Genomic DNA, 21,716 nt, shown 5'->3' with positions numbered 1-21,716 from the left:
AAAATAATCGTTTAAATCTTAAAAACACTTTGCTTAAAATCTCATTCATAATCGAATTACAAAACATAACTCTATTTTCACTTGCATAATAAACCAGGATTCTCAAAACATGACTCTTTCTCTAATGTGTACAATCGAGCCGGTGTCGTCCCGTGATCCTAAGAGAAACCTGAAACACATAACACAAAACACTGTAAGCACGAAGCTTAGTGAGTTCCCTAAAATACCACACACGTAACACATATTAGCTACTCGAGGCTATAACTCTGTGGGTCCGTGGACCCTACTCTGTGAACCTTTCGGTTCTAACTCTGTGAACCTTCTGCTTCTAACTCTGGGAACCTTCCGGTTCTAACTCTGTAAACATGCACATCATATATCACATAGAAATAATGCAGTACAACACATAACACACACAGCATACAAATACTCTGTCACATAACTCTGGTTACCTACTCAAGGTAAAGTATAGTGAGAAGACTCACCTGAAACCAGAAAGCAATTATCTGCACATGCGAACCTCGGACTCGCCACCGCCTAACACATAAGGCAAATATCTCTAATTAATACTCGAAGTCCCAACTCTAACTAACCGGGGATTACTCTTTCCCTCTCTAGTCAGGTAATGGGTAAAAGACCATTTTACCCCTCCCTGACCTCTATTACCTCTGTTGACCAAAACTCCCTAAGTCAACATAAGACAACTCAGGTCAACGGTCAACACTGACCAGACTCGGCGAATACTCAAGAGTGACTCGACGAGTCCATGCGGGTTCTCTAAATCCTTTTTAAACCTCTTAGACACGACGAGTTTCCTCTCCACTCGTCGAGTTACTCGGCAACGAAACGCGGGACAACCCCGACTCGACTCGTCGAGTCTGCCTATGGACTCGGCGAGTTGCTCCCATGACAACCCTTATCTAACCTTCTGAGGTCAGATCTGCTTCACCAACCCATAGATCTAACTCCCCCAAAGCCAATAACCACGAAAAGGTCTAACCTTGGGCACTCATGCAAGGTTCTACAAGCTCATTTGGGTGAAACCCTTCATTACATAACAACCCTAGCTCAAAACTCCAAATAGAATGCATAAAGCAGGATGGAAGGGACTCTCTGTACCTCTTTGGGTCCAGATCTATGACTTCACACTCAATGGGACACTATACCCCACAAATCAAGCCATAAAAGAAGCTAGAAAACCCTAAAATCACCAATCTTACCCAAAACAGAAAAGGGAGAACGATTTGATACCTCTATGGTGAAGATACAAGCTCAGAAGCTCTAAATCGACACCCCCCCCCCCTTGACCTCCCTTTGCTGGAAATGACTACTCCATTGCACAACCACTTCAAGAATGCTCCAAAATGGCTCTTCTTCACTCTCTCATCTCACTGGTTCGATAGGAGTCTCTCAAAGGTGTAGGTGGCCGCCACTGGAGGCCATAAGGGCCTTTAAATAGGTCCCAAACCCGGACAATTAGGGTTTTCCTTGACAACGCCGACTCGTCGAGTCCATTCATTAAACTAGTCCCCAAAACGAGATCCTACTCGACGAGTTGAGGCGTCAACTCGCCGAGTCTCCTTATTCCCCAATATAAAATACTCAAATTCCCATACCTGGATATCCGGATGTTACAGATATTGACTGAATTTTGACCATGGTTGACCAATTTTTGACCGAGTTTGACTTAATCCGAGTTTTTTGCCGAGTTCACAAAACTCGCATCGGTGGAGGGCCGATTTCGAGGACTCGGCCGAGTAGGCTGATTTTTACAACACTGACTATAATGGGTATGTGCTTGAAGTGATAGTAGCACATTCCTTTTGGTTTGCCTTTATACTAGCAACTTGACAGGATGACTTTTGGGGAGAGAGGTTGAATTTATTATTTGGAATAACAAATTAGTATATAAAACGATTTATTAATGTATTATGAAAATAATATATTAATTAGAAATCATGTTATTTAATTACTATTTAATGAGAAATTAATTTGGAATTAATTTTGGGATTAAAGGAATTAATTAAAAGTACAAGGGATGTTTTGCAATTAATTAATAATTATGGTTTGGGCTCCAGGATCACCCTAAAGAGGGTTGGCCGAAAATTCTAGGGAGGCCCTAAGGATTTTCGTCCAAGGCCTTGAGAACGGGAGTCCATGGGCTGCTTAGGCCTTAAGCTGGAAAGTAGAGTTTCCACCTGCAAACCATAGTTTTAGGACTAAGCAACCTTAACTATCAAAAGAGCTTCCCCCTTTAGGTTTCGGCCATCGTTGTGAAACCCTAGAAGAGCTAAAACTTTGAGCAACTTCCATCCTGTCTCATCTCATCCTCTTGTATAATGTGTTTGTGAGCCATTAGAGGTGTTACACTTGTGACACTTGTTCTTAAAGTCATGATCTTCAAGGAATCCATTGTTATTACCATACAACATTAAAGGTATGTGTTCTAATACCTATTTTGTTGATTTCGAAATTAGTAGAAGCATGCTAAGGTTTCTAGTTTTTGTGTTTAATGTTTGTATGTCTAATAGAGAAAAACATAGATCCAATAATTAGGGTTGCATGCACATATATGACTGTTTGCTATGCTCGAAACTTATCATACTCCTCCCTGTCAAAATTATGAAAATGCCACTAGTGCTCCAATTCACATTCTCTTTGATTTAGGGACCAAAATGCAATATAATAAAATTAAAGGTTTGAAATTTGAAGTACCTTAACATCGGGACGTTACGCATTCTCATTAATTCTTATTCATTTTTGCTATCATGTATCGTTTTCATTTATTTGCGTTCTTACAGAATGCGATTATCAATAACACATTTTGATAGAATGAGAATTATAAAAAGTCTATAATACACTTGTCGACGATATAATTAGTCTTAGTGTTTGTAAATTACAATAGTTATGTGAGGTTGAACGTATTCACATTATCAAACAACATATTTTCTTTGTTATTCTTATACAATAACATTATCCACGTCCATACAATAGATGTCCATTCACATTTTAACCTAGCCATATATATATATATATATATATATATATATATATATATATATATATATATATCATTGGTTGATTATTGTCGTCGCTATCGAACCATGCAACTACAGATTCGTCGCCTACTTGACCACCAAAACCAAGTGGTCTTTCGATCGGTCTCTGACTCTCTCTTGGTCTTTCTCTTTCCCTCTTTCTCGCTCCATCATTTTCGTGTGTATAACGACATCAAAATGGCAGAATTACCCCGCCAACATAGTACGTTCCTGGCGGAGGCGAAGGTGATATACACTCTGGTGATGAATATTTAGTTTGAATTTTAAGAGAGAAAGAGAAAGAACAAAAGAAAGAAGTTGCAATGATGGCTCCAACAACGTATTTCCAACGAGCAATGATGGCTTCAATAATGTATTTCCGATCATTTTGTATTTTCGACCAGCAATGATGGCTCTGATGATATATTTTTCGGCTAGCAATGTATTTTCCTCCGATGTATTTAGTTTAGAGTTTATTTTTTCTATTGAGTTTTTATTTGTGGTGTACTTTAAACAGTAAAATTTATAGCAATGTAATCTTTTTTTTATGGGTTTTTGTATCTTCTCTTTATGTTTAATTGGTCAATAAAAAACTTCTGATCTGAGAACAAGAAAAGGTTTCTTATAAATGTGAACTTGACTGCAAGTGAAATATGTCTAAATGGAAAATTAAGGTATCTTTTTAGCCAACCCTACCTTAAACGTCGAAGTAAACTTTGCAGATCATGGGTTACAAGATAAGGACTTTATGTGCCCTTAAATTGCAATGGATGGGTTATAAGATCAGGACTTCATGGGCCCTTAAATTGAAATGGATGATCAAATTACTTGAGTATGATGCATGATGGTGTAAAGTTTTCTGTGCTTATAGTCTCATAGGCATGGTCTACTGCTTTTAGTTTATATGAAATTCAAGGTAGAAAAAACATATTATTTTTATATTATATATAACAGGGCAATGATCATTTTCTCTATTTTTCCCCCTACGGTTAGCAAGGAATGGATAAATTACAAGATGCAGTGTTTACTAACGACTAACAATCAAGCATGGTGATTATTTCTAATTTAACAACGTATTCTTGAAAATCATTCTATTGCTAATCCACGGAAACAATGTTATGTAGCAACATATTGTCTAGTAATTAGATTTTTTCATTAATCCCTCAATAACCGTTGCCAGTTAACTTTGGGAGCTGATTCGTATACAACTTTATGTTTTAAAATGTAGTATGATACCATTCTTTTAAACTTAAATTGTTGTGTACCGAAAAAAAAATTATTAATCACATCCTGTTAACTTTTCTTCATTATTCATACAAGTTTCGTATAGTAGTAAACGATCAACCAAACAAAAATTACAATGTATTATTGTATTTAGATTCAACTCATGATCAACAATTAATCACATATATACATCCAAAAAAATAACAAACAACCTAATTTTGGTTCTTTTTTCCTTTTAAAAGACACATCAAACACAACATGATTGATCAACCCTAAAGACTATCAAGTTCAGACTGTTGCTATATTCATGACACCCTTCTCCATCATGTCTACTTTGTCATATAATTATGCACTTTCTTTTGCCTCTAATTCCTTTGGTATTCCAGAAATACCAATGTTGATTGCCTTATTTGGAGAGCCTATTTGAATCCTCCTATCTTGATTAATGGGAGTAGGTCTGGTTAGCTGTCTATTCCCCACAGATTGGCGATTTGTTAGCATGGAAACAACTTCTGACATGGTTGGTCTTTTAGAAGCTGGTGATTGAGTGCATAACAAAGCAATCTCAATGATTTGCATCATATGTTCCTCTTGGTTAAAGTTGACATCCAGTGTTTCATCAATAAACTTAATATGATTCTTATTCTCGTATGACTTCCAAGCCTGTTCATGCAATAATAGGAAAACATTTCATGAGCTAATATTAATAATTACGGAAAATACTTTAAACGAGTCTAGGCAATAATATGGTAATGCTTGGCATGAATTAAAGACATCCAACTTCTAAACTTAAGTCTAGTGCATCGATGTGAATTTTTAGCATTCATCAACTGAAAAGAAATACATTGCTTGTCAATGGACTATATGTGGAGAAATGTTTATTTGTACAATGATGTTTCACTGGCTTCTCAATTTATGCAATTTACGCAATAAAGTTTAGCTTTTAGACAAATTATGCAACAACGTCTCATTGTTGGACAAAGATATGCAAATATATGCAACATTTAACTATTAACCTTGGTAACATATTAAAATAATTTTATATAATTGGTGTTTGTTGCATAAATTGGTATTATAACGAAACATTTGGTGCATAAATTGTTAAAAGGAAAAAGAAATATTGTTAGGTAAATTGGTAAAATGACACATACCTAGTTTGTTTTCTTGCATCAATTAGGGAAAATATGAAACATTGTTGAATTAAAAAAAAAATTATACTTTTAACAAAATAAAACTAGACATAAAGAAGGTATGCATATAATAGAACCGAAGAGTTGCGCATACCACAGCCAATTTGAAAATCAGTTTTTATGTGAATATATGTGTGAAAATCAGCCGATTGCATGCATGTAGCTATTGACTCCATTTTAATTTTTTTACCTTCTTGCTAGATATTGCTTTCACCAATATCATTATTAGAAAATAAAATAAAAAACTAATAGAAAATGGAAATGCGTATCAGGGCGATATCTCACGTTTTCCAGGAGGTAATCCATGGATGGATTTTCATTGTTCATGTCAGTACACCTTCGTCCACTAATAATTTCAAGAACCACGATACCAAAGCTGTAAGTATCAACTTTTTCTGATAAAATACCACGAAGTGCATATTCTGGCGCTGTATAGCCCCTGGCATTTTATTATACAATATTAATAACAAATCAAGAATATAATTAGTTTCGTTATGCAACCAATGAAAAAACATTTTTTTAATAGAACTTACAGTGTCCCAGCAAACTTGGTGCTAATATGAGTTAGATCATCCGGGTAAAATCTTGCTAGCCCAAAATCAGCTATTTTTGGTTGAAAATCATGATCAAGGAGAATGTTGCTTGACTTTATGTCTCTATGAATGATTTTTACATGGAATTCATTGTGAAGATGAGCAAGACCTCTTGCTATCCCAAAGATTACGTCATATCGTTGTTTCCAGTTCAAAGTCCCCTTTTTTGCACCTCCATTAAATATCAATACATTTTTATTAGTATTACAATCTTTATATTTCAAGTATTATAATCATCATTAACTATGTACATGCAACTTACCCCATAAGAATCTGTCTAGGCTACCATTTGGCATGTATTCCAGGACAAGAAGTAGATTTGATCCTTCACTTGACCATCCCAGTAGACGAAGAAGATTTCGGTGGTGAACGTTAGTTATAAGTTTCACCTCATTTTCAAATTCTTCTTTTGCTTTATTAGTGTGCCCTACTTCAATTTTCTTAACTGCCACAATGTTATTATCATCTAGAACTGCCTAATAAAAGCATACAGATCCAAGAGATTAGTCATATTCTTAACTTAAGTTTCAATGTAGTTGCTTCAAACATAAATAGAAAGAAAATATCGTTGTCATCCCGTTAGATCTCTAATATATGAAATTAAATCGTTACTAAAACCAAAGTGTATCTTTTAGTTCTTTAATAAGTAAACACGTTTTGACTCAAGTACTAACTGATAATGTAGTACAAAAATGTAAAATGTAATGTTCATTTTTAGTACCTTGAAGACTTCACCAAAACCTCCTCTCCCTAATATATTCTCTTCACTAAAATTATTAGTTGCTGATTGTAGCTGTTTATAATTGTAGTTAATTGCCCCGTCCAGATCTGGTTCGCCTATAAAGGCATCACATGGTCCATATAGATATAGATATATAGATGTTATGATATGAATAATATTTCATTAAGAAAAGATTATGGGAAATAGTACATTGTTTCACAATTACCTTCTTCTGTCTTCTTAGACTTCTTCCATAGTCGAAACAATAACCAAGAAACGACCAAAATACATAGAAAACCTACACCAGCAATTGCTCCAGCAATTTTGGGTATATTACTTGAATGCCCTGTCATATACGATCAAATAAAAGTTATAAACTCAACTGCTGTTATACTATTGTGAATCGACAAGGAAGCAATTAATGTATTCAGGTACAACTAGATTACAATACAAATAAACTTGAAACGTCAAGAAGTGGCCTAACCTTTGGAGAGATTTGTGATGTCTATTGTTTGGTTATCGTTGAAGAACGGAGTCTCTGAATACCTTGAAAAACAACCCATGTAGATAGACCTTCCTTCAGTATTAGGAAGACAATTAGATAGATCGTTATATGCTGCATTGATGCAGTTTTGGCATATGGTCTGGCTTGTATTTTCAACACACTGTGCAATCGCATACACAGTTCCATTTCCATTTGTGATTTTCCTTGTGGATGCTACATAGAAATTAGAGGTCTTTGGAGTGGCATCTTTAATATCGGATAACAACCCATTTACATCTTGTTGGAAAGTTGGCTGAGATGCCGACTGATTACCACATAATTGAAGTGGTGCTATACCGACATCCTCGACCACATCTGGATTAGTGTAGAAGTTGTTATAGTTCTCGTACCTGAACAACAAACGACTTTGATTTTTTAGTGATGTTTTCCCAAAACTTGTTGAATTAATATGATAAAAATATGATTATTTCACAGCTTCAAGAAAACAATATATCATACACCCACAAACCACAAATTTAAGATATGAGGTAAAATAAATAACAGCAAAATCATATGGTTTACACGATTAGGGAAATTGTGCTACATCTATTGTACCCTACATTGTCATAGTCTAACACATTCTCATCAATCGTTTAAAAGGCCGGTTGAAACTATTAAAAACTTCAACTTCTATGTCATGACCTTAGTAATCCTTTTTGTTGCATTTTTTGTACCAGAGATCTTCCTTATTGCAATGTACTATTGAGATCACTTCTCTGATGAAATCGCATATCATTTGAATGTATTTCTTGCTACTATGAAATGCCTGATTTTTTGCAAGATGATGTGTACTTTTGTTGTCATAGTAAGGAATATACTCCATCTATGTTATGCCCATCTTTGATAGAAAACTCTTCCACAAAATAAGCTATTTTCTTGCTGTTACAGTGTCCATGTATTCTGCTGATGTGGTTAAAAGAGAAACATTCTTCTATAGTCTAAACATCCAACAAACAATTTTTTCCCTATTGTAAACACATAATATGTGGTACTATTACACGGAGATCAACAACAAAAACTCAAATATGCATTTATAGATCTTTCAAATAGATCTTGTTAGCAACTGAAAAATAGTTTAGCCTAGTATGCTTCATTCAAGTAGGTGCAACCAATTAGCTGCTTCCAAATACTCCTCATATTTGACATGAACATACTAACATCTCCCACTATATGAGCAGTAATTGGCATAATGCATACCATAACATACATCATACTAACCACTACTTACACATACAAACTTTAGCCATCTTCCGTCCTTGTATTCATCACCATGTGTATCACTACAAGAAATAAAGGCATTTATGGCGACGCATTTAGCGGCGACTTATCAATTTGCCGCCGCTAAAGGTGTTTGTCACCGTAATGCTTACCGGACCGAATCCGCATTCTCACCTTCTTGTAAACCTCAACCGTTTGATCGTGTATCTAATCTAATGGATGAGGTACTCGTTTTCGCACAGAAGCAATATCGGCAACATAAAGTCGCCGCTAAAGACCTAAAATTTTCGCCGTTAAGGTCGAAAATAGGCACACCTTCTTTTCCATTGTTGTTTGTCGTCGCTATTGGTTCGTGTTGCCGGTATTGCTTTAGCTCTCGCCACGAAAGGTCAATGCAGATTACACCCCAATCGAATCCTCCTTCCGCCTTTTTCTCTCATTTTGTTTCATTTTTTCATTTGCTCCAACGATTCTCCTTCAATTAACAGCCCCATAGTAGAAGAGATACTGGTAGCCACCAGAAACTTCCCCTCTCCGGCCACCATCGTTGTTGTTGTTGTTGTTGTCAATTTCCTCCTCCAAGGTTCGTGTTTCCTTCCTCGTTTCTTCCTTTCTTTCTATTTTAATTTTTATTTCCATAAGAATTTGTGATTAATTGCAAAAAGAAAAAAAAATCAAAAAGCTTTTTCCTCGATTGTCACCGCTACTACCATCGGCTGTTGCTGTCACCAGCGACAACTACCACCACAACTACACCAACTACTAATTTCTAGCCACCATAGGTTCTATTTACTGATTTTGGAAATTAATTGCAAAAATATTTGTATTTGGTGTGTATATTGTATATGTATGTACTTGCTATATGTATATGTGGATTTGGTGTATATGTGTGAAAAATTATGTATTTTGTATAAGTAAGATGTTATTATGGATGTATGTGAAAATATTTGTTTTTGGTATAAGTAGGATGATATTGTGTATTTGATGTATGTATTTAGAATGTATGTATATTTGGTGTATATGTGGCATGTGTATGTGAAAGTATGTGTATTTGATGTTATTATGTATGTATATGAAAGCATGTGTTTTTGGTATAAGTTGGAAGTTATTGTTTATTTGATAAATGTATTGAGATAGTATGTGTTTGGTGTATATGTGGTATGTGTATATGAAAGTATGTGTATTTTATGTTATTATATATATATATATATATATATATATATATATATGTGTGTGTGTATGTATATGTGTGTGTGAAAGCATGTGTTTTTGGTATAAGGATGATGCTATTGTGTATTTGATATATATATATATATATATATATATATATATATATATATATATATATATCTTGAGAATGCTAATATTAAAAAAAACATATAAAGTAGGATGTTATTATTGAGAATGCTACTTACAAAAAACAATGTGGATTTAAAAAATATAAATGAATAAAGCAGGATGCTATTATTAGCAATGAAAACATAAAGTAAATCACTATAATAGAAAATATAATATAATTGTTTAATATACAATGTTATAATTGAAAAAAAAAACAAAAATAAAATGTTAAGAAAAAACAAAAATATATTTTATTTTAAAAAAGTACAATGCTCAAATAGAATAAAATGAATGTAATACATATAAAGCAATATGCTATTATTAAGAATGCTATTTTTTATAAGAAAAAAAACAATATCGATTGTAAAAAAATACAAAAATCAAAAAAAGAAACAAAAAAAATAACAAAAACAAAAACAAATACTTAGAAAAAAATAAAGTGGGATGCTTTAATTAGCAATGAAAACATAAAGTAAGCCACTACAATAGAAAACAACATAATATAATTATTAAAATACAATGTTATAATTGAAAAAAAATGTTATTCATAACAAATATATATATATATATATATATATATATATATATATATATATATATATATATATATTGTAACAGCCCGGAATTCCAGGTAATGTTATATTTATGATTTTGGGTGTTTTAAGAGGGGACTCGGCGAGTTGGAGCCTAGACTCGCCGAGTAGGATCGCGGATCTGGTTGCGGGTTCGCGACTGGACTCGACGAGTCCGGATATGGACTCGGCGAGTCTGCGCTGTTTAGCGAAAACCCTAACCGTTCAGGTTTGGGACATATATGAGGAACCTTATGGCCGTCATTGTTCACCCTAGTCCTCTGAGAGAAACCCTAATTCGATTGTGAGCATCTGGAGCAAGGTTGAAGGCCATTGTTGATCTTGGAAGTGTTATTTTGCAAGAAGAAGGAGGCTTGGTTAAGGGAACAACAGGAGAAGCCACATTCTGAGGGTTGATGACACAGAGCAACATTATTCAGGTAATAATTTCGAGTTAATCCCTTCTATGTCGATGTGTATATGGATTTAGGGTTTATTGAACCCTTTTGTGGCTAGATTGAGTGTCTCCTTAGTCCCCCAAGCGATTGGAACCTTTCATTGGGACCTTTGGAAGTCCAGAGTGTCCCATGCCTGAGCATTTCGGGAATAAATGGAGGTTTTGGATTGGAATCCTTATGCCTTAGGTCAAAATGTAAATTATGAGTCATGGGGTGTATTATGAGCACCGAAATGAGGACCTTACGTGATGAACCAGTCTAGGAAGGCCAGACCTATGAATTGTCGGAGCAGATCTGACCTTAGAAAGCAGTTTGAACGGCTGCATGGCATGGACTCGCCGAGTCCGATGAACAGACTCGGCGAGTAGCTTGAAGATTAACTGAGACTCGTCGAGTTGTTCTTCAGACTCAGCGAGTTGAGTCGGGGTGGCCCCGCGATTCGTCCAGGAGGAACTCGTCGAGTCAAGGGGGATACTCGACGTGTAGAAAGGGAATCTTAGAGAATCGGTGAGTCAAGGGCGAGTGGACTCAAAGTTGTTGAACTCGGCGAGTCTTGGGGTGACTCGGCGAGTTAGATCGTGGATTGAGTGAAGTTCTGAGTATGGGGACTCGGCGAGTCATAGGGTTGACTCGGCGAGTAGGGTCAGTTAGGGGTTGACTTTGACCTTGTCTTTGACCAAGGATTGACCAGTGGTTCCAGGGGTATTTTGGTAATTGTTGTTTATTGTTTGAGTTCAGTGCATTGGTGGCTGTCCAGAGGTGGAGATCGTATCAGTGATCGGAGCAGCTTGAGCTATCTGTTCAGTCGGCAGTTTCGAGGTGAGCTATCCTCACTATATCGCTAGGGTTTATGGCACCAAGGCCGACCCTTTTATCGGATGGAAATCCGGGTAGTTGTCAGTTGTTATGATACGGGCCGGAAGGCAATATGTTTGGACCGGAAGGTCATGGCCTGGAAAGGCGTATGTATGCATTTAGTATGTTGACTGATTCGTAGGGTAATGCTATGCTAGTGACCGACTAGACCGGTATCTTGTTTAGAGCAATGTTATGATATGTGATCTGTTGATTGATTGCTGACTGTGAACTGCTATATGATTATGTGTTATGATTGCTAGATCTGGAGTGTGACCCGATATGTGGGGTCGTTCTATGATTTGTTATGTTATGTATGCATTTTATGTTATGGGCCAGAAGGCAATATGTTATGGGTCGGAAGGCAATATGTTACGGGCCGGAAGGCAATATGTTTGGACCGGAAGGTCGTGGCCTGGAAGGGCGTATATGCGGTTGGTATTTTGGGGGTATCTCACTAAGCTTTCGGGCTTACAGTTGTGGTTTTATGGTTTCAGGTTCTCAGGAGTCTGTGGCAAGGCAAAGGCGTGATCGTACCGTTCCTCGCGTTGATGTTTTATGATATGAACCTGGGAAAATACTCTGTTAAATAGTGTATTGAAAACCTTTTGTAACAACGTTATTAAAATGAGTGGTTTTTGAAAAGTTTTAATTGTTATGAAATTTTGGGCGTTACATATATATATATATATATATATATATATATATATATATATATATATATATATATATATATTAAAAAAAGTATAATGTTCAAATAGAAAAAAATGTGATACATATAAAGTAAGATGTCTTAAATAACAAAAATATACAAAACTAAGATGCTATAAATAGCAAAAAAATCTTCCAAATTCTATTCGTTTGTGTCTTCTTTGTAATCATCATTAGCCTAGAAATATCCGCCTGAAATTGATTTAGAAATAAATTTCAGGCTGTCCCCATTTTGGAACTACTTTTCGAGAACTTTATCTCATTTAGGATGTGAACATTTATTATATTATTGTTTGTTTATGATAGATTCTTTTATCATTTTGTATTTGCTCTTTGGGTATATTTGGTATGTGTGTATATGTTAGAAGCCTACCCTTATGAATACTCTATTTGTTTCCGTATTGTTGTCCCCGTGTTAGGGGATACTTTTTTCAATCATCTACTTTATGAATACTCTATCTGATTTTTTTTTTGTAGATTAAACTCTAAACTTGAAATTATGTTGGCAATGTCGACATAGTTTGAAATATTTCTTTATCTAATGCTCCACTTTTTATCGATTTCAACATGTACATTCAAAACATTCCTAGAGTCGTTGATGTAGAGAGTGAAACTGAAGTTCCTCTGCCAACTAGTAGAGTCAATGATGTTTCTGATTGCGAGATTGATTATGATGAGATTGGTCTGATTATGATACAGAAGAAGACACTGAGGATATGAGGAAAATTCTGATTAGAGTAGTTCTTATATAATGCGTATTTATAATAGAAACTTTATTTTGATTCCTAGTTTGAATAGAGATGTTTGTTCCTATGTAATGTGTATTTGTAATAGAAATTTTATCTATATATTTTATAACTTTTCAGGAAATGGTGTCGATATGACTCTTGACTTTGTACACCATGGCTGCTGTTATGGGTCATTGACATGTGGTGATGAAGTCGAGGACCAACCTTTACCAGGCGGTAGAGATGTTCATCATCATTAGCAGGATGGTAAGTCTTATTATTTATTTACTACTTTTATTCAATTATTATAAAATATTGTTTCTAATAACTTTTAATTATATTTGTAGTTGTGCCATATAAGAGAGCGAAGGAAAGTAAAAAAAGATTAAGCTTGAAAGAGCGCTCTTACAGAATAAGGGCAAACTGATTAACATGGACTATGATAGGGATATTACATATGATCATGTAAGAGAACCGAAGGACATATTTGCACGCGAATTTAGGAAAATAATGTGGCAGATCGCCCCTTTTAATAAATGGACTTAGAAAAAAGCCCCCCCCCCCCCCCCGGCGATAAAGACTACATTAAAACAATATTTATGGGTAAATTATTTATATAAGAATATTTTATATGGTTAATTATGACTGGTTTTTACTTAGCTAACTTTCTTTTTTGTTTTTGTAGACAAAGTTTGATTTGGGTCAGATGTTCTTAAATCCAGACGTTGCTATGTTGTTAGAGAGTTTTGAGAGGCTTTGTTAAAAGGTTACCGAGAGCATAAAGTTGATTCAAAAGAATATTTTTTGAAATTCCAAGGGTATGCGGATATCCCGAGAGCATTAGCCACACCCCACACGATATGGAGATTGATAATTAGAAGAAAACAGTTGAGTATTTCCAAACGGATGAACACATAGCTTCTTCAGAAAGGAACAAAAAAGTTTGTGAAATGTAAATGATTGCGAACCATGGGGGGTCGAGCTCGTATCGCAATACTCTCTACAAAAATGTAACGTACGATATACATAAGTATTTTTAATGTTAAAAATAACCTGAAGAGAGTGCAAATGTTTCGCAAGGCTCTAACTGATAAGAATGATGTATTTGTTATTGTCGAGTTGGAACAACAATATGTAAGTATTTAATTATAATTTTATCATTTAATTAAGTATTTATTTATACTTAATTGTTAATCACTTTTGGAAAACACATAATCGCTTAGTGGAAGAGCTCTTAGAACAAACATAGGTCCAGAAGGTGAAAGAGAGTTAACACCCTCTCAAGAAAGAGCTACTTTCGATAGAGTATTAGCTGAACGGCGTGGATATATCAGAGGCATCGACCGAAAACCTTCTACTATCCCGCCGATTGCAAAACCATCACAACCACCCCCACAGTTTATCACGACCATCACAAGTAAAACAAGATTAATTAGTTTCAATATATGCATATTGATTTGGCAATTTTGGTTTGTGGTGATTATTTACTAAAAACTTTGGTAATTGGTTTTTGTCCTAAGTGCAAGAAATAACAATGTACTTTAGTTTTTTTTGTCTAAGTTTAAAAATAACAATGAACTTTGGCATCAATAAATGCATGTTGATTTGGTAATTGTGTTTTTATCCCAAGTGCAAGAAATAGAAATGTACTTTTGGTATTTTTTTTATGTTTAAGTGCAAGAAAAAACAATGTACTTTGGTATTTCTTGTATTTAAGGTTCTTTAGCACAAAAAAGTAGATTATTTAATTTTAAAGTCCCATGTATTTATATAATGATCAATAAATGCATGTTGATTTGGTAATTGTGTTTGTAATTGTGTTTATGTTTTAAATGAAAGAAATAGCAATGTACTTTGGTTTTTTGTCCCTAGTTTAAAAACAACAATGAACATTGACATCAATAAATGCATGTTGATTTGGTAGTTATGTTTTTGTCCAAAGTGCAGGAAGTAGCAATGTACTTTTGGTAATTCTTGTATTTAAGTGCAAGAAATAGCAATGTACTTTGGTATTTCTTGTATTTAAGGTTCTTTAGCACAAAAAGTAGATTATTTAATTTCAAAGTCTCATTTATCTATATAATGATCAATAAATGCATGTTAATTTGGCAATTGTGTTTATGTTTTAAGTGCAAGAAAAATCAATGTACTTTAGTTTTTTATCCCTAGTTTAAATATAGCAATGTACTTTGGCATCAATAAACGCATGATGATTTGGTAGTTTTTGTTTATGTTTGATAATTTAACTTATAAGTTTATATATGTTGTTATTTATTATGTAGTTGGAAAATCTTCGAGCAATGCTTAATGACCCGACATGTAGGGATGAGATTTATGCATTTTTTCAATCGGGGAAAGATCAATGAGGAAACGATGGGAAAGGAGGTGATGGTTCGTCGGATAATTAGTTTGTTTTTTGTATGTTAGACTTGTTGTGACACTTTGGTATTTGTTGGAATTAGAAAACTTTGGTTGTTTATTTTGGTATGAAAATAATTGTAACACTATTTGCTACCTAATTGAATGTTTTTATGTATTTTTTTTTTACATTTAATGTCGTTATCTATTGGTTTTTTTGCACCCAAAATCGTTGATTTTAAAACAAATTAAGAAAAAATGGAAAATGTTATTATCGGCGACAGAGTGAATTGTCGAGGACAATATCATTAGCAGCGACATATAACATTACTAGTGACATTTTGAGCAATAGCGACAGAGCAGTACCGATAAATTTTTACCGGCATCATGACGCCGCTATTACCTTTACCGACAACTTTTCTAGCCTTTACCGACGATATTTGTTGCTGCTAATTCTCGTTTTTCTTGTAGTGTGTTATGTTCTTTTTTTTCATTCATAAAAAAAGTTGAGGTCTGGTCATGGATAATCACCATGTATGAAATGCTTCTTCACATCTAGTTTTCCATATGCTAGTCTTCAATATCCATAACACTCAAAACTAGGTTTATTGTAGTCATATTCATTAGACAATAAAATATACTCTCCATATCTCATATTAATAGTCAATTTTTCTTTTTGATTTGTCCCAAAACAATAGTTTAATTTTAAAAATAATTATCATTTTTACCAAAATACCTTTTATTATTAGTTACCTATGTTGGGATAGACACACTAACTTGGCAGCCATGGCCTAGCACTGTAAGAGAGAGGGACTGGAGTGCGTTTCAACCTACGTGACATGTAACACCGTAGTGAACACCCCCCCCCCCCCCCCCCCGTCTCTGCGGTGTTGGGTGTGCGATTTCGAGGTGCGGCAGAAAATGGGAGCACTCCTCTCTCTATCTCCCTTAGTCTTCCTCCCTCTCCCTATCTCTCTTCATGCTCTTTCCTCTTTTTATTGAATACCACTCTTTGTGTGTGGTAAAAAAGTATGACAACATGAGGGAGACACACTCCAGCCTAGGCCCGGCCCAATAGGGTGGGCAAGCTGGGGCGACAGCCCCGGGCCTCACTACGGTTTAGGGCCCCAAAATTAATTATGCTTTATATTTTATAGTTATATATATCTTGTTAATAGACTTATCAAAAGTGTATAGTAGGTTAGTTGGTTATAGTAAAATTCATTAGGTGCGTCTCTTACCTGATACTCACGTTCGAATCTTTTTGTTTGCAGTTTTTATGCATCAATTTTATTGATGGCCCCATTTCTTCTATCGTAGTATTATTTTTTTTCTTACTTTAATTTAATCATACTATTTGAATTTGAAGTGATGTCCTAACTTAGTGAATTGGAATCCAAATTACAAAAATGGCCCTTATATTCTTTTTCATTATACACAAACCATCCAAATTATAAAAATAGTAATTTTTACTTTTTTGATTTTTGACAAACCACCCAAACACTTATTTCATTTAAAACTTTAATGTTTTTATGGCCAATTATCATGCATAATTTTCATGCTTAGCGAAAATCATATTAACCAACCCGTTAGACGGATTATTCTTCCTTTTTTTCATTATACATAAATCATCCAAATTATAGAAATACTTTCTTGACATTTATGATTTTTGACAAACCACCCAAATACTTATTTCATTTAAAAGTTTAGTTTTTTTATGACAAATTATCATGCTTAAATTTTATGTTTATATATGAAATTTTCTATTTAGCATTGTCTTTTAATGTATAATAACAAGTATTTATAAGTTTATTTTGCGAAAATCATATTAACCAACCGGTTAACGTGTCATTCTTCATTTTTTTTAGTTTTCACCAACATAAGTTTTTTTTTTTTTCAAACACACATTTTTGTTCTTTTTTCCAAACACTTGGCCGTTTTTCAAAATGGTTTGGTTGTTTGATTTTTAAAATTTTTGAATTTGTTTTGTTATTGTTTTTTTTTAACTCGGGTCCTTCAAATACAATCATATATATATAATTTAATTTAATTACAAGTATTATGGTTTTTTTATTATTGAATTTTGAGGGGCCATATTTTTTGGTTTTGACCCGGGCCTCAAATCATCTTGGGACGGCCCTGCTCCAGCCTAACCGCTTACTGCCCCACCCAAATGGCGGCTATTGTGTTTTGTCGGCAACTTATTCTTGCCTATTCCCTATTGTTCTCGAAGACATTTTGGCCATCATTTTTATTATTTAAGAATGGTTTTCATATATGATTATATCGAAAGTCCAATGGATTTATTTTAGGATTGAGTTTCTGCAATACATTTCTTAAATAAATGTACGTGATGTGATTGTATAAGTTATGATTTTTTTTATTAATAAATCAAAATATAAATTTATATTTTTAATAAAATGATTCATTTAAAAACGTTGATAACTTATATGTTTTTTAGCCGACCCATGGTATGATGGTGTAATTATTGTTAAAAAATATATTTTATTAGTTAGTTATGACATGATATTTAATAATTCATTTACTAAATAATAAATAGGTATATATTGTCTCTTTCAAACTAAGCTATTCGGTCAATGAAATAATTTACGTGGTAATTGTTGTATTCATTTGAATAGGTCAACGAAATAATTTAAGTGTTAATTGTTTTGTTCATTTGTTTTCACGTTCTTTATTTTAATAATTGTTCTCATTTTAACTTACATATATATATATATATATATATATATATATATATATATATATATATATATATATATATAGGATTTAAAAGAAGTTTGACGTTATTTAATCCGTGGACTTGAGTTAATTGATTAATTGGCTAGACAGAGATTAATCTTTTATGTCGGGATTATAAATTGTTAATTCATTGAATTTAAAAACAAAAATTAGTTATGGAAAATATTATAACAATGTTGGTAAATACCACTAATATTATAATAAAATAGGTTAATATGATAATAGAACACAAATTATTCATTCAATACTTTCTGTTGACATAGAACTTACTCAAATTGTTAAAATTTCATTTTTTTTTCCTATTGTTTTGTTAATTTTATAGGTATGGTTAATCGCGACACGACTTCTAGCCAGCCGGGTAGCACGTACGACTAATCGGAGATTAATCGGGACCAAGTTGAGATTTTACAGTATTGTTTTATATATATATATATATATATATATATATATATATATATATATATATATATATATATATATATATATATATAAGGTTAGGTTATTTTGTTTTCACTATCTATTGTGTGCATTATGATTGATTATGGACCAATCATTTTAGTTATTTTAAGATACTAATTAATACATATTACATGTTGAATATATAATGGATATTAATTATATATTCAACATTTAATATGCATTAATTACTTTCTTAAAATAACTAAAATGATTGGTCCAGAATCAACCATATATGCACACAATAAATATTTGAGCTTAACTATATATATATATATATATATATATATATATATATATATATATATATATATATATATATATATATATAGGGTTAGGTTCATTTGAGACCACTTATATTTTGTGAGACCGTGAGACGCATTTGTTTATTTATTTTTATTTTTTTATTTTTTTTTTATTTTTTTTTTAGTTAATTCATGTTCCGAAAATAATATTTAAAAAAAGAATTTTTTGATTTTTCCATTTATTTTGCATTTTAAAATTATTTTAGAATATGTACAGTGTAATATTCTATTTAGAATATTTCACGTATTTTTCAAAAAAAATAGAATTTTTTTTATTTTTTTTTTATTTTTTTTAGTTAATTCAAGTTCCGAAAATAATATTTAAAAAAAGAATTTTTAGATTTTTCCATTTATTTTGCATTTTAAAATTATTTTTTAGAATATGTCAGTGAAATATTCTATTTAGAATATTTCACGTATTTTTCAAAAAAAAAACGGATTTTTTTTTATTTTTTTTTTATTTTTTTTATATTTTTTTAATATTTTTTTTAGTTAATTCAAGTTCCGAAAATAACATTTAAAAAAAGAATTTTTGGATTTTTCCATTTATTTTGCATTTTAAAATTATTTTTAGATTTGGTCTCACGGTCTCACAAAATTAGAATGGTCTCAAATGAACCTGAACCTATATATATATAGGAAATAAAATATCATTATAAATTTATAATTGTTACAAATAAATTTATTGCAATGTAATTATTATATATTATTATTATATTACCATGGAGTATGTTTTATTGTGTATATTTTTAGATGAAATTAAACGGAGTAAATATATGCATTGAGGAAAATACGATGACAGTAAGAAAAAAAAATGAACGAACAACAATTATATCTTCATAATTTGTCAAGAAAATATTTTAGTTCATACAAAGGAAACAAATAAAGTAATCAATCTTAAATTCCAAATAAATAAATAAATAAATAAACAAATGTAAGAACAGAAACTGAATCGCTACAACTTTGAGGAGTTGCTGAATGTCTCAGCCAAACAAACAAGACAATGGATGAGAAGTATTAGAACGGACGAATTATTTGATTAAATAAAGTGACTTAGAGGTTGGATTAATGTCTAAAATAAAAACTGGATTAATAGCCGTGCAATTGCACATGAGAATATATAATACTCACTGAAATAGTAGATACAAGAAACGTTTACCTGACAAAGCAGTTATCCAAGAAAACATAAGCGCCATTGCCAGTAAGGCAGCTGATTAGTTGAGACACGCCGGCATCAAAACAAGCCACACACTGAGCTGCGGAGAGGTAGTTCCTGCACTGGGCAGCTCCAAAGACCGAGTCTCCTTCTGATAAACTCTGTGCTGTAGCATAGAATACATTGTTGGTTGATAATTTTCTTCTGATCTCAGCGAGGGTAGAATTGCGGTTGTTGACAAAATTTGATAGAATTGTCGGAGGGTTACGACCACAGAATGATCTGATGGGCGTGTTAATAATATTGTTTTGGCTGTTGTTTGTCTGTGAAACTCCTAGGTTAATCAGAAATAGTACAAGGAACACCACCAAGATTGCCATTATCCACAGTCACCGCAGCAGAATCTTTAGGAATTACGAAAAAGATAAAAATAAAAGAAGTGGTTCATGAGGATTTCAAAACTTAGTGCTCAAAAAAGTAAGATGGCAATTGGTTTTTTCCGGAGTTTGTGTACAAGTTTTTTAATATTATAAAGACAGGTAGCTTAAAATCATAGCATCATGGAATATGTGGTTCAGAAAAGTCAAAAGATATCTTGTGTTTGTCATCACCCTTGGATCTTGACTAATGGCGTTCATGGTGACCGTTTACTACGTTAGTTTAAGAAATATATACCTTTAATTGATTAAGGCCTATTTTAGAAAAAATAAATAAATAACCATGAACTATGACAAGTTTCAATGCATTCGTTTTAGCATTTATTAATTCCTTGATTGAGTCACAAATAACATCAAAAACCAAGCACTTGGCATTACTATATTGCGCCTTATTGGATCCAGTTGAAATGAGTGCTACAATCTGGTTTCGTAACGGATTTTATGAAGCCGATTTCTATCTTGAAATCAGAATTAAAGAAGACCATTTTACAACTCAATGTTGAGATTTGTACCAAAAGGGCAAGTTTCTAAAAAATAATTACCAAAATAATATGGTTTTAAAACTCATTACCAAAACATGGTATAATTGAGTTTTACCAGCGTAGACCCCAGGGCCGGTCCAAACGTATATGGGCCCGGAGCGAAAAGAAAAAAAAAAACCCTTAAAGACAAATATAAGAAAGATTAAAAAAAATATCATTTATTCTTCATTATAAATGCATTCAATTAACAATAACAAGCAAGCAAGTTGTTTATCTTTTGAGGTAGTTTGAGTTTGAACCAACTTTAAGCTCTAAAAATTATTTAGGTAATAACTTTTTTAGATATATATACACTACATAGCCCATAAATTTTGGACCACCTGAAGACGTGGGCCCTAGACGGTCGCCTGGGTTACCCACCGTCTAGACCAACCCTGGTAGACCCTACATTTGAGTTTTATACAAAGGGGTTGTATTCTCAAAAAATAATTACTGATTAGTAGTAGTTTAAAACATTATTATCCAAACATAGTAACTTATTTTGTGGAATTCATTATCTTTTTCTGATGTTG

At 33.0% G+C, this 21,716-nt stretch overlaps 1 protein-coding gene across 1 annotated transcript; it reads right to left on the bottom strand.

The window, feature by feature from the left end:
* Positions 1–4,380: 4,380 nt before the first annotated feature.
* Positions 4,381–20,742, bottom strand: LOC145087167 (cysteine-rich receptor-like protein kinase 2). Its single transcript, XM_079025076.1, has 8 exons — positions 20,229–20,742; positions 7,251–7,660; positions 6,993–7,112; positions 6,767–6,882; positions 6,308–6,521; positions 5,986–6,217; positions 5,738–5,891; positions 4,381–4,925 (listed from the first exon to the last, which is right to left on the bottom strand). Exons 1-8 carry the CDS (start codon positions 20,603–20,605, stop codon positions 4,608–4,610), a joined length of 1,941 nt encoding a protein of 646 aa, XP_078881202.1. The 5' UTR covers positions 20,606–20,742; the 3' UTR covers positions 4,381–4,607.
* Positions 20,743–21,716: the final 974 nt, after the last annotated feature.

The sequence above is a fragment of the Lactuca serriola genome, chromosome 2 (assembly GCF_051521515.1).
Source record: "Lactuca serriola cultivar US96UC23 chromosome 2, Lser_US96UC23_V15, whole genome shotgun sequence".
NCBI lineage: Eukaryota > Viridiplantae > Streptophyta > Magnoliopsida > Asterales > Asteraceae > Lactuca > Lactuca serriola.
Note: the sequence above shows the minus strand (reverse complement) of the source record. Positions and strands in the feature narration are given on the sequence as shown.

Excerpts from the sequence above, each read along its gene's own strand:
- LOC145087167 (XM_079025076.1), bottom strand. The coding sequence starts at position 20,605 with ATGGCAATCTTGGTGGTGTTCCTTGTACTATTTCTGATTAACCTAGGA. Across the intron at positions 7,661-20,228 it reads TTGGATAACTGCTTTGTCAG|GTACGAGAACTATAACAACT; the intron begins GTAAACGTTTCT and ends TTTGTTGTTCAG. Across the intron at positions 6,218-6,307 it reads CCTAGACAGATTCTTATGGG|GTGCAAAAAAGGGGACTTTG; the intron begins GTAAGTTGCATG and ends TATTTAATGGAG.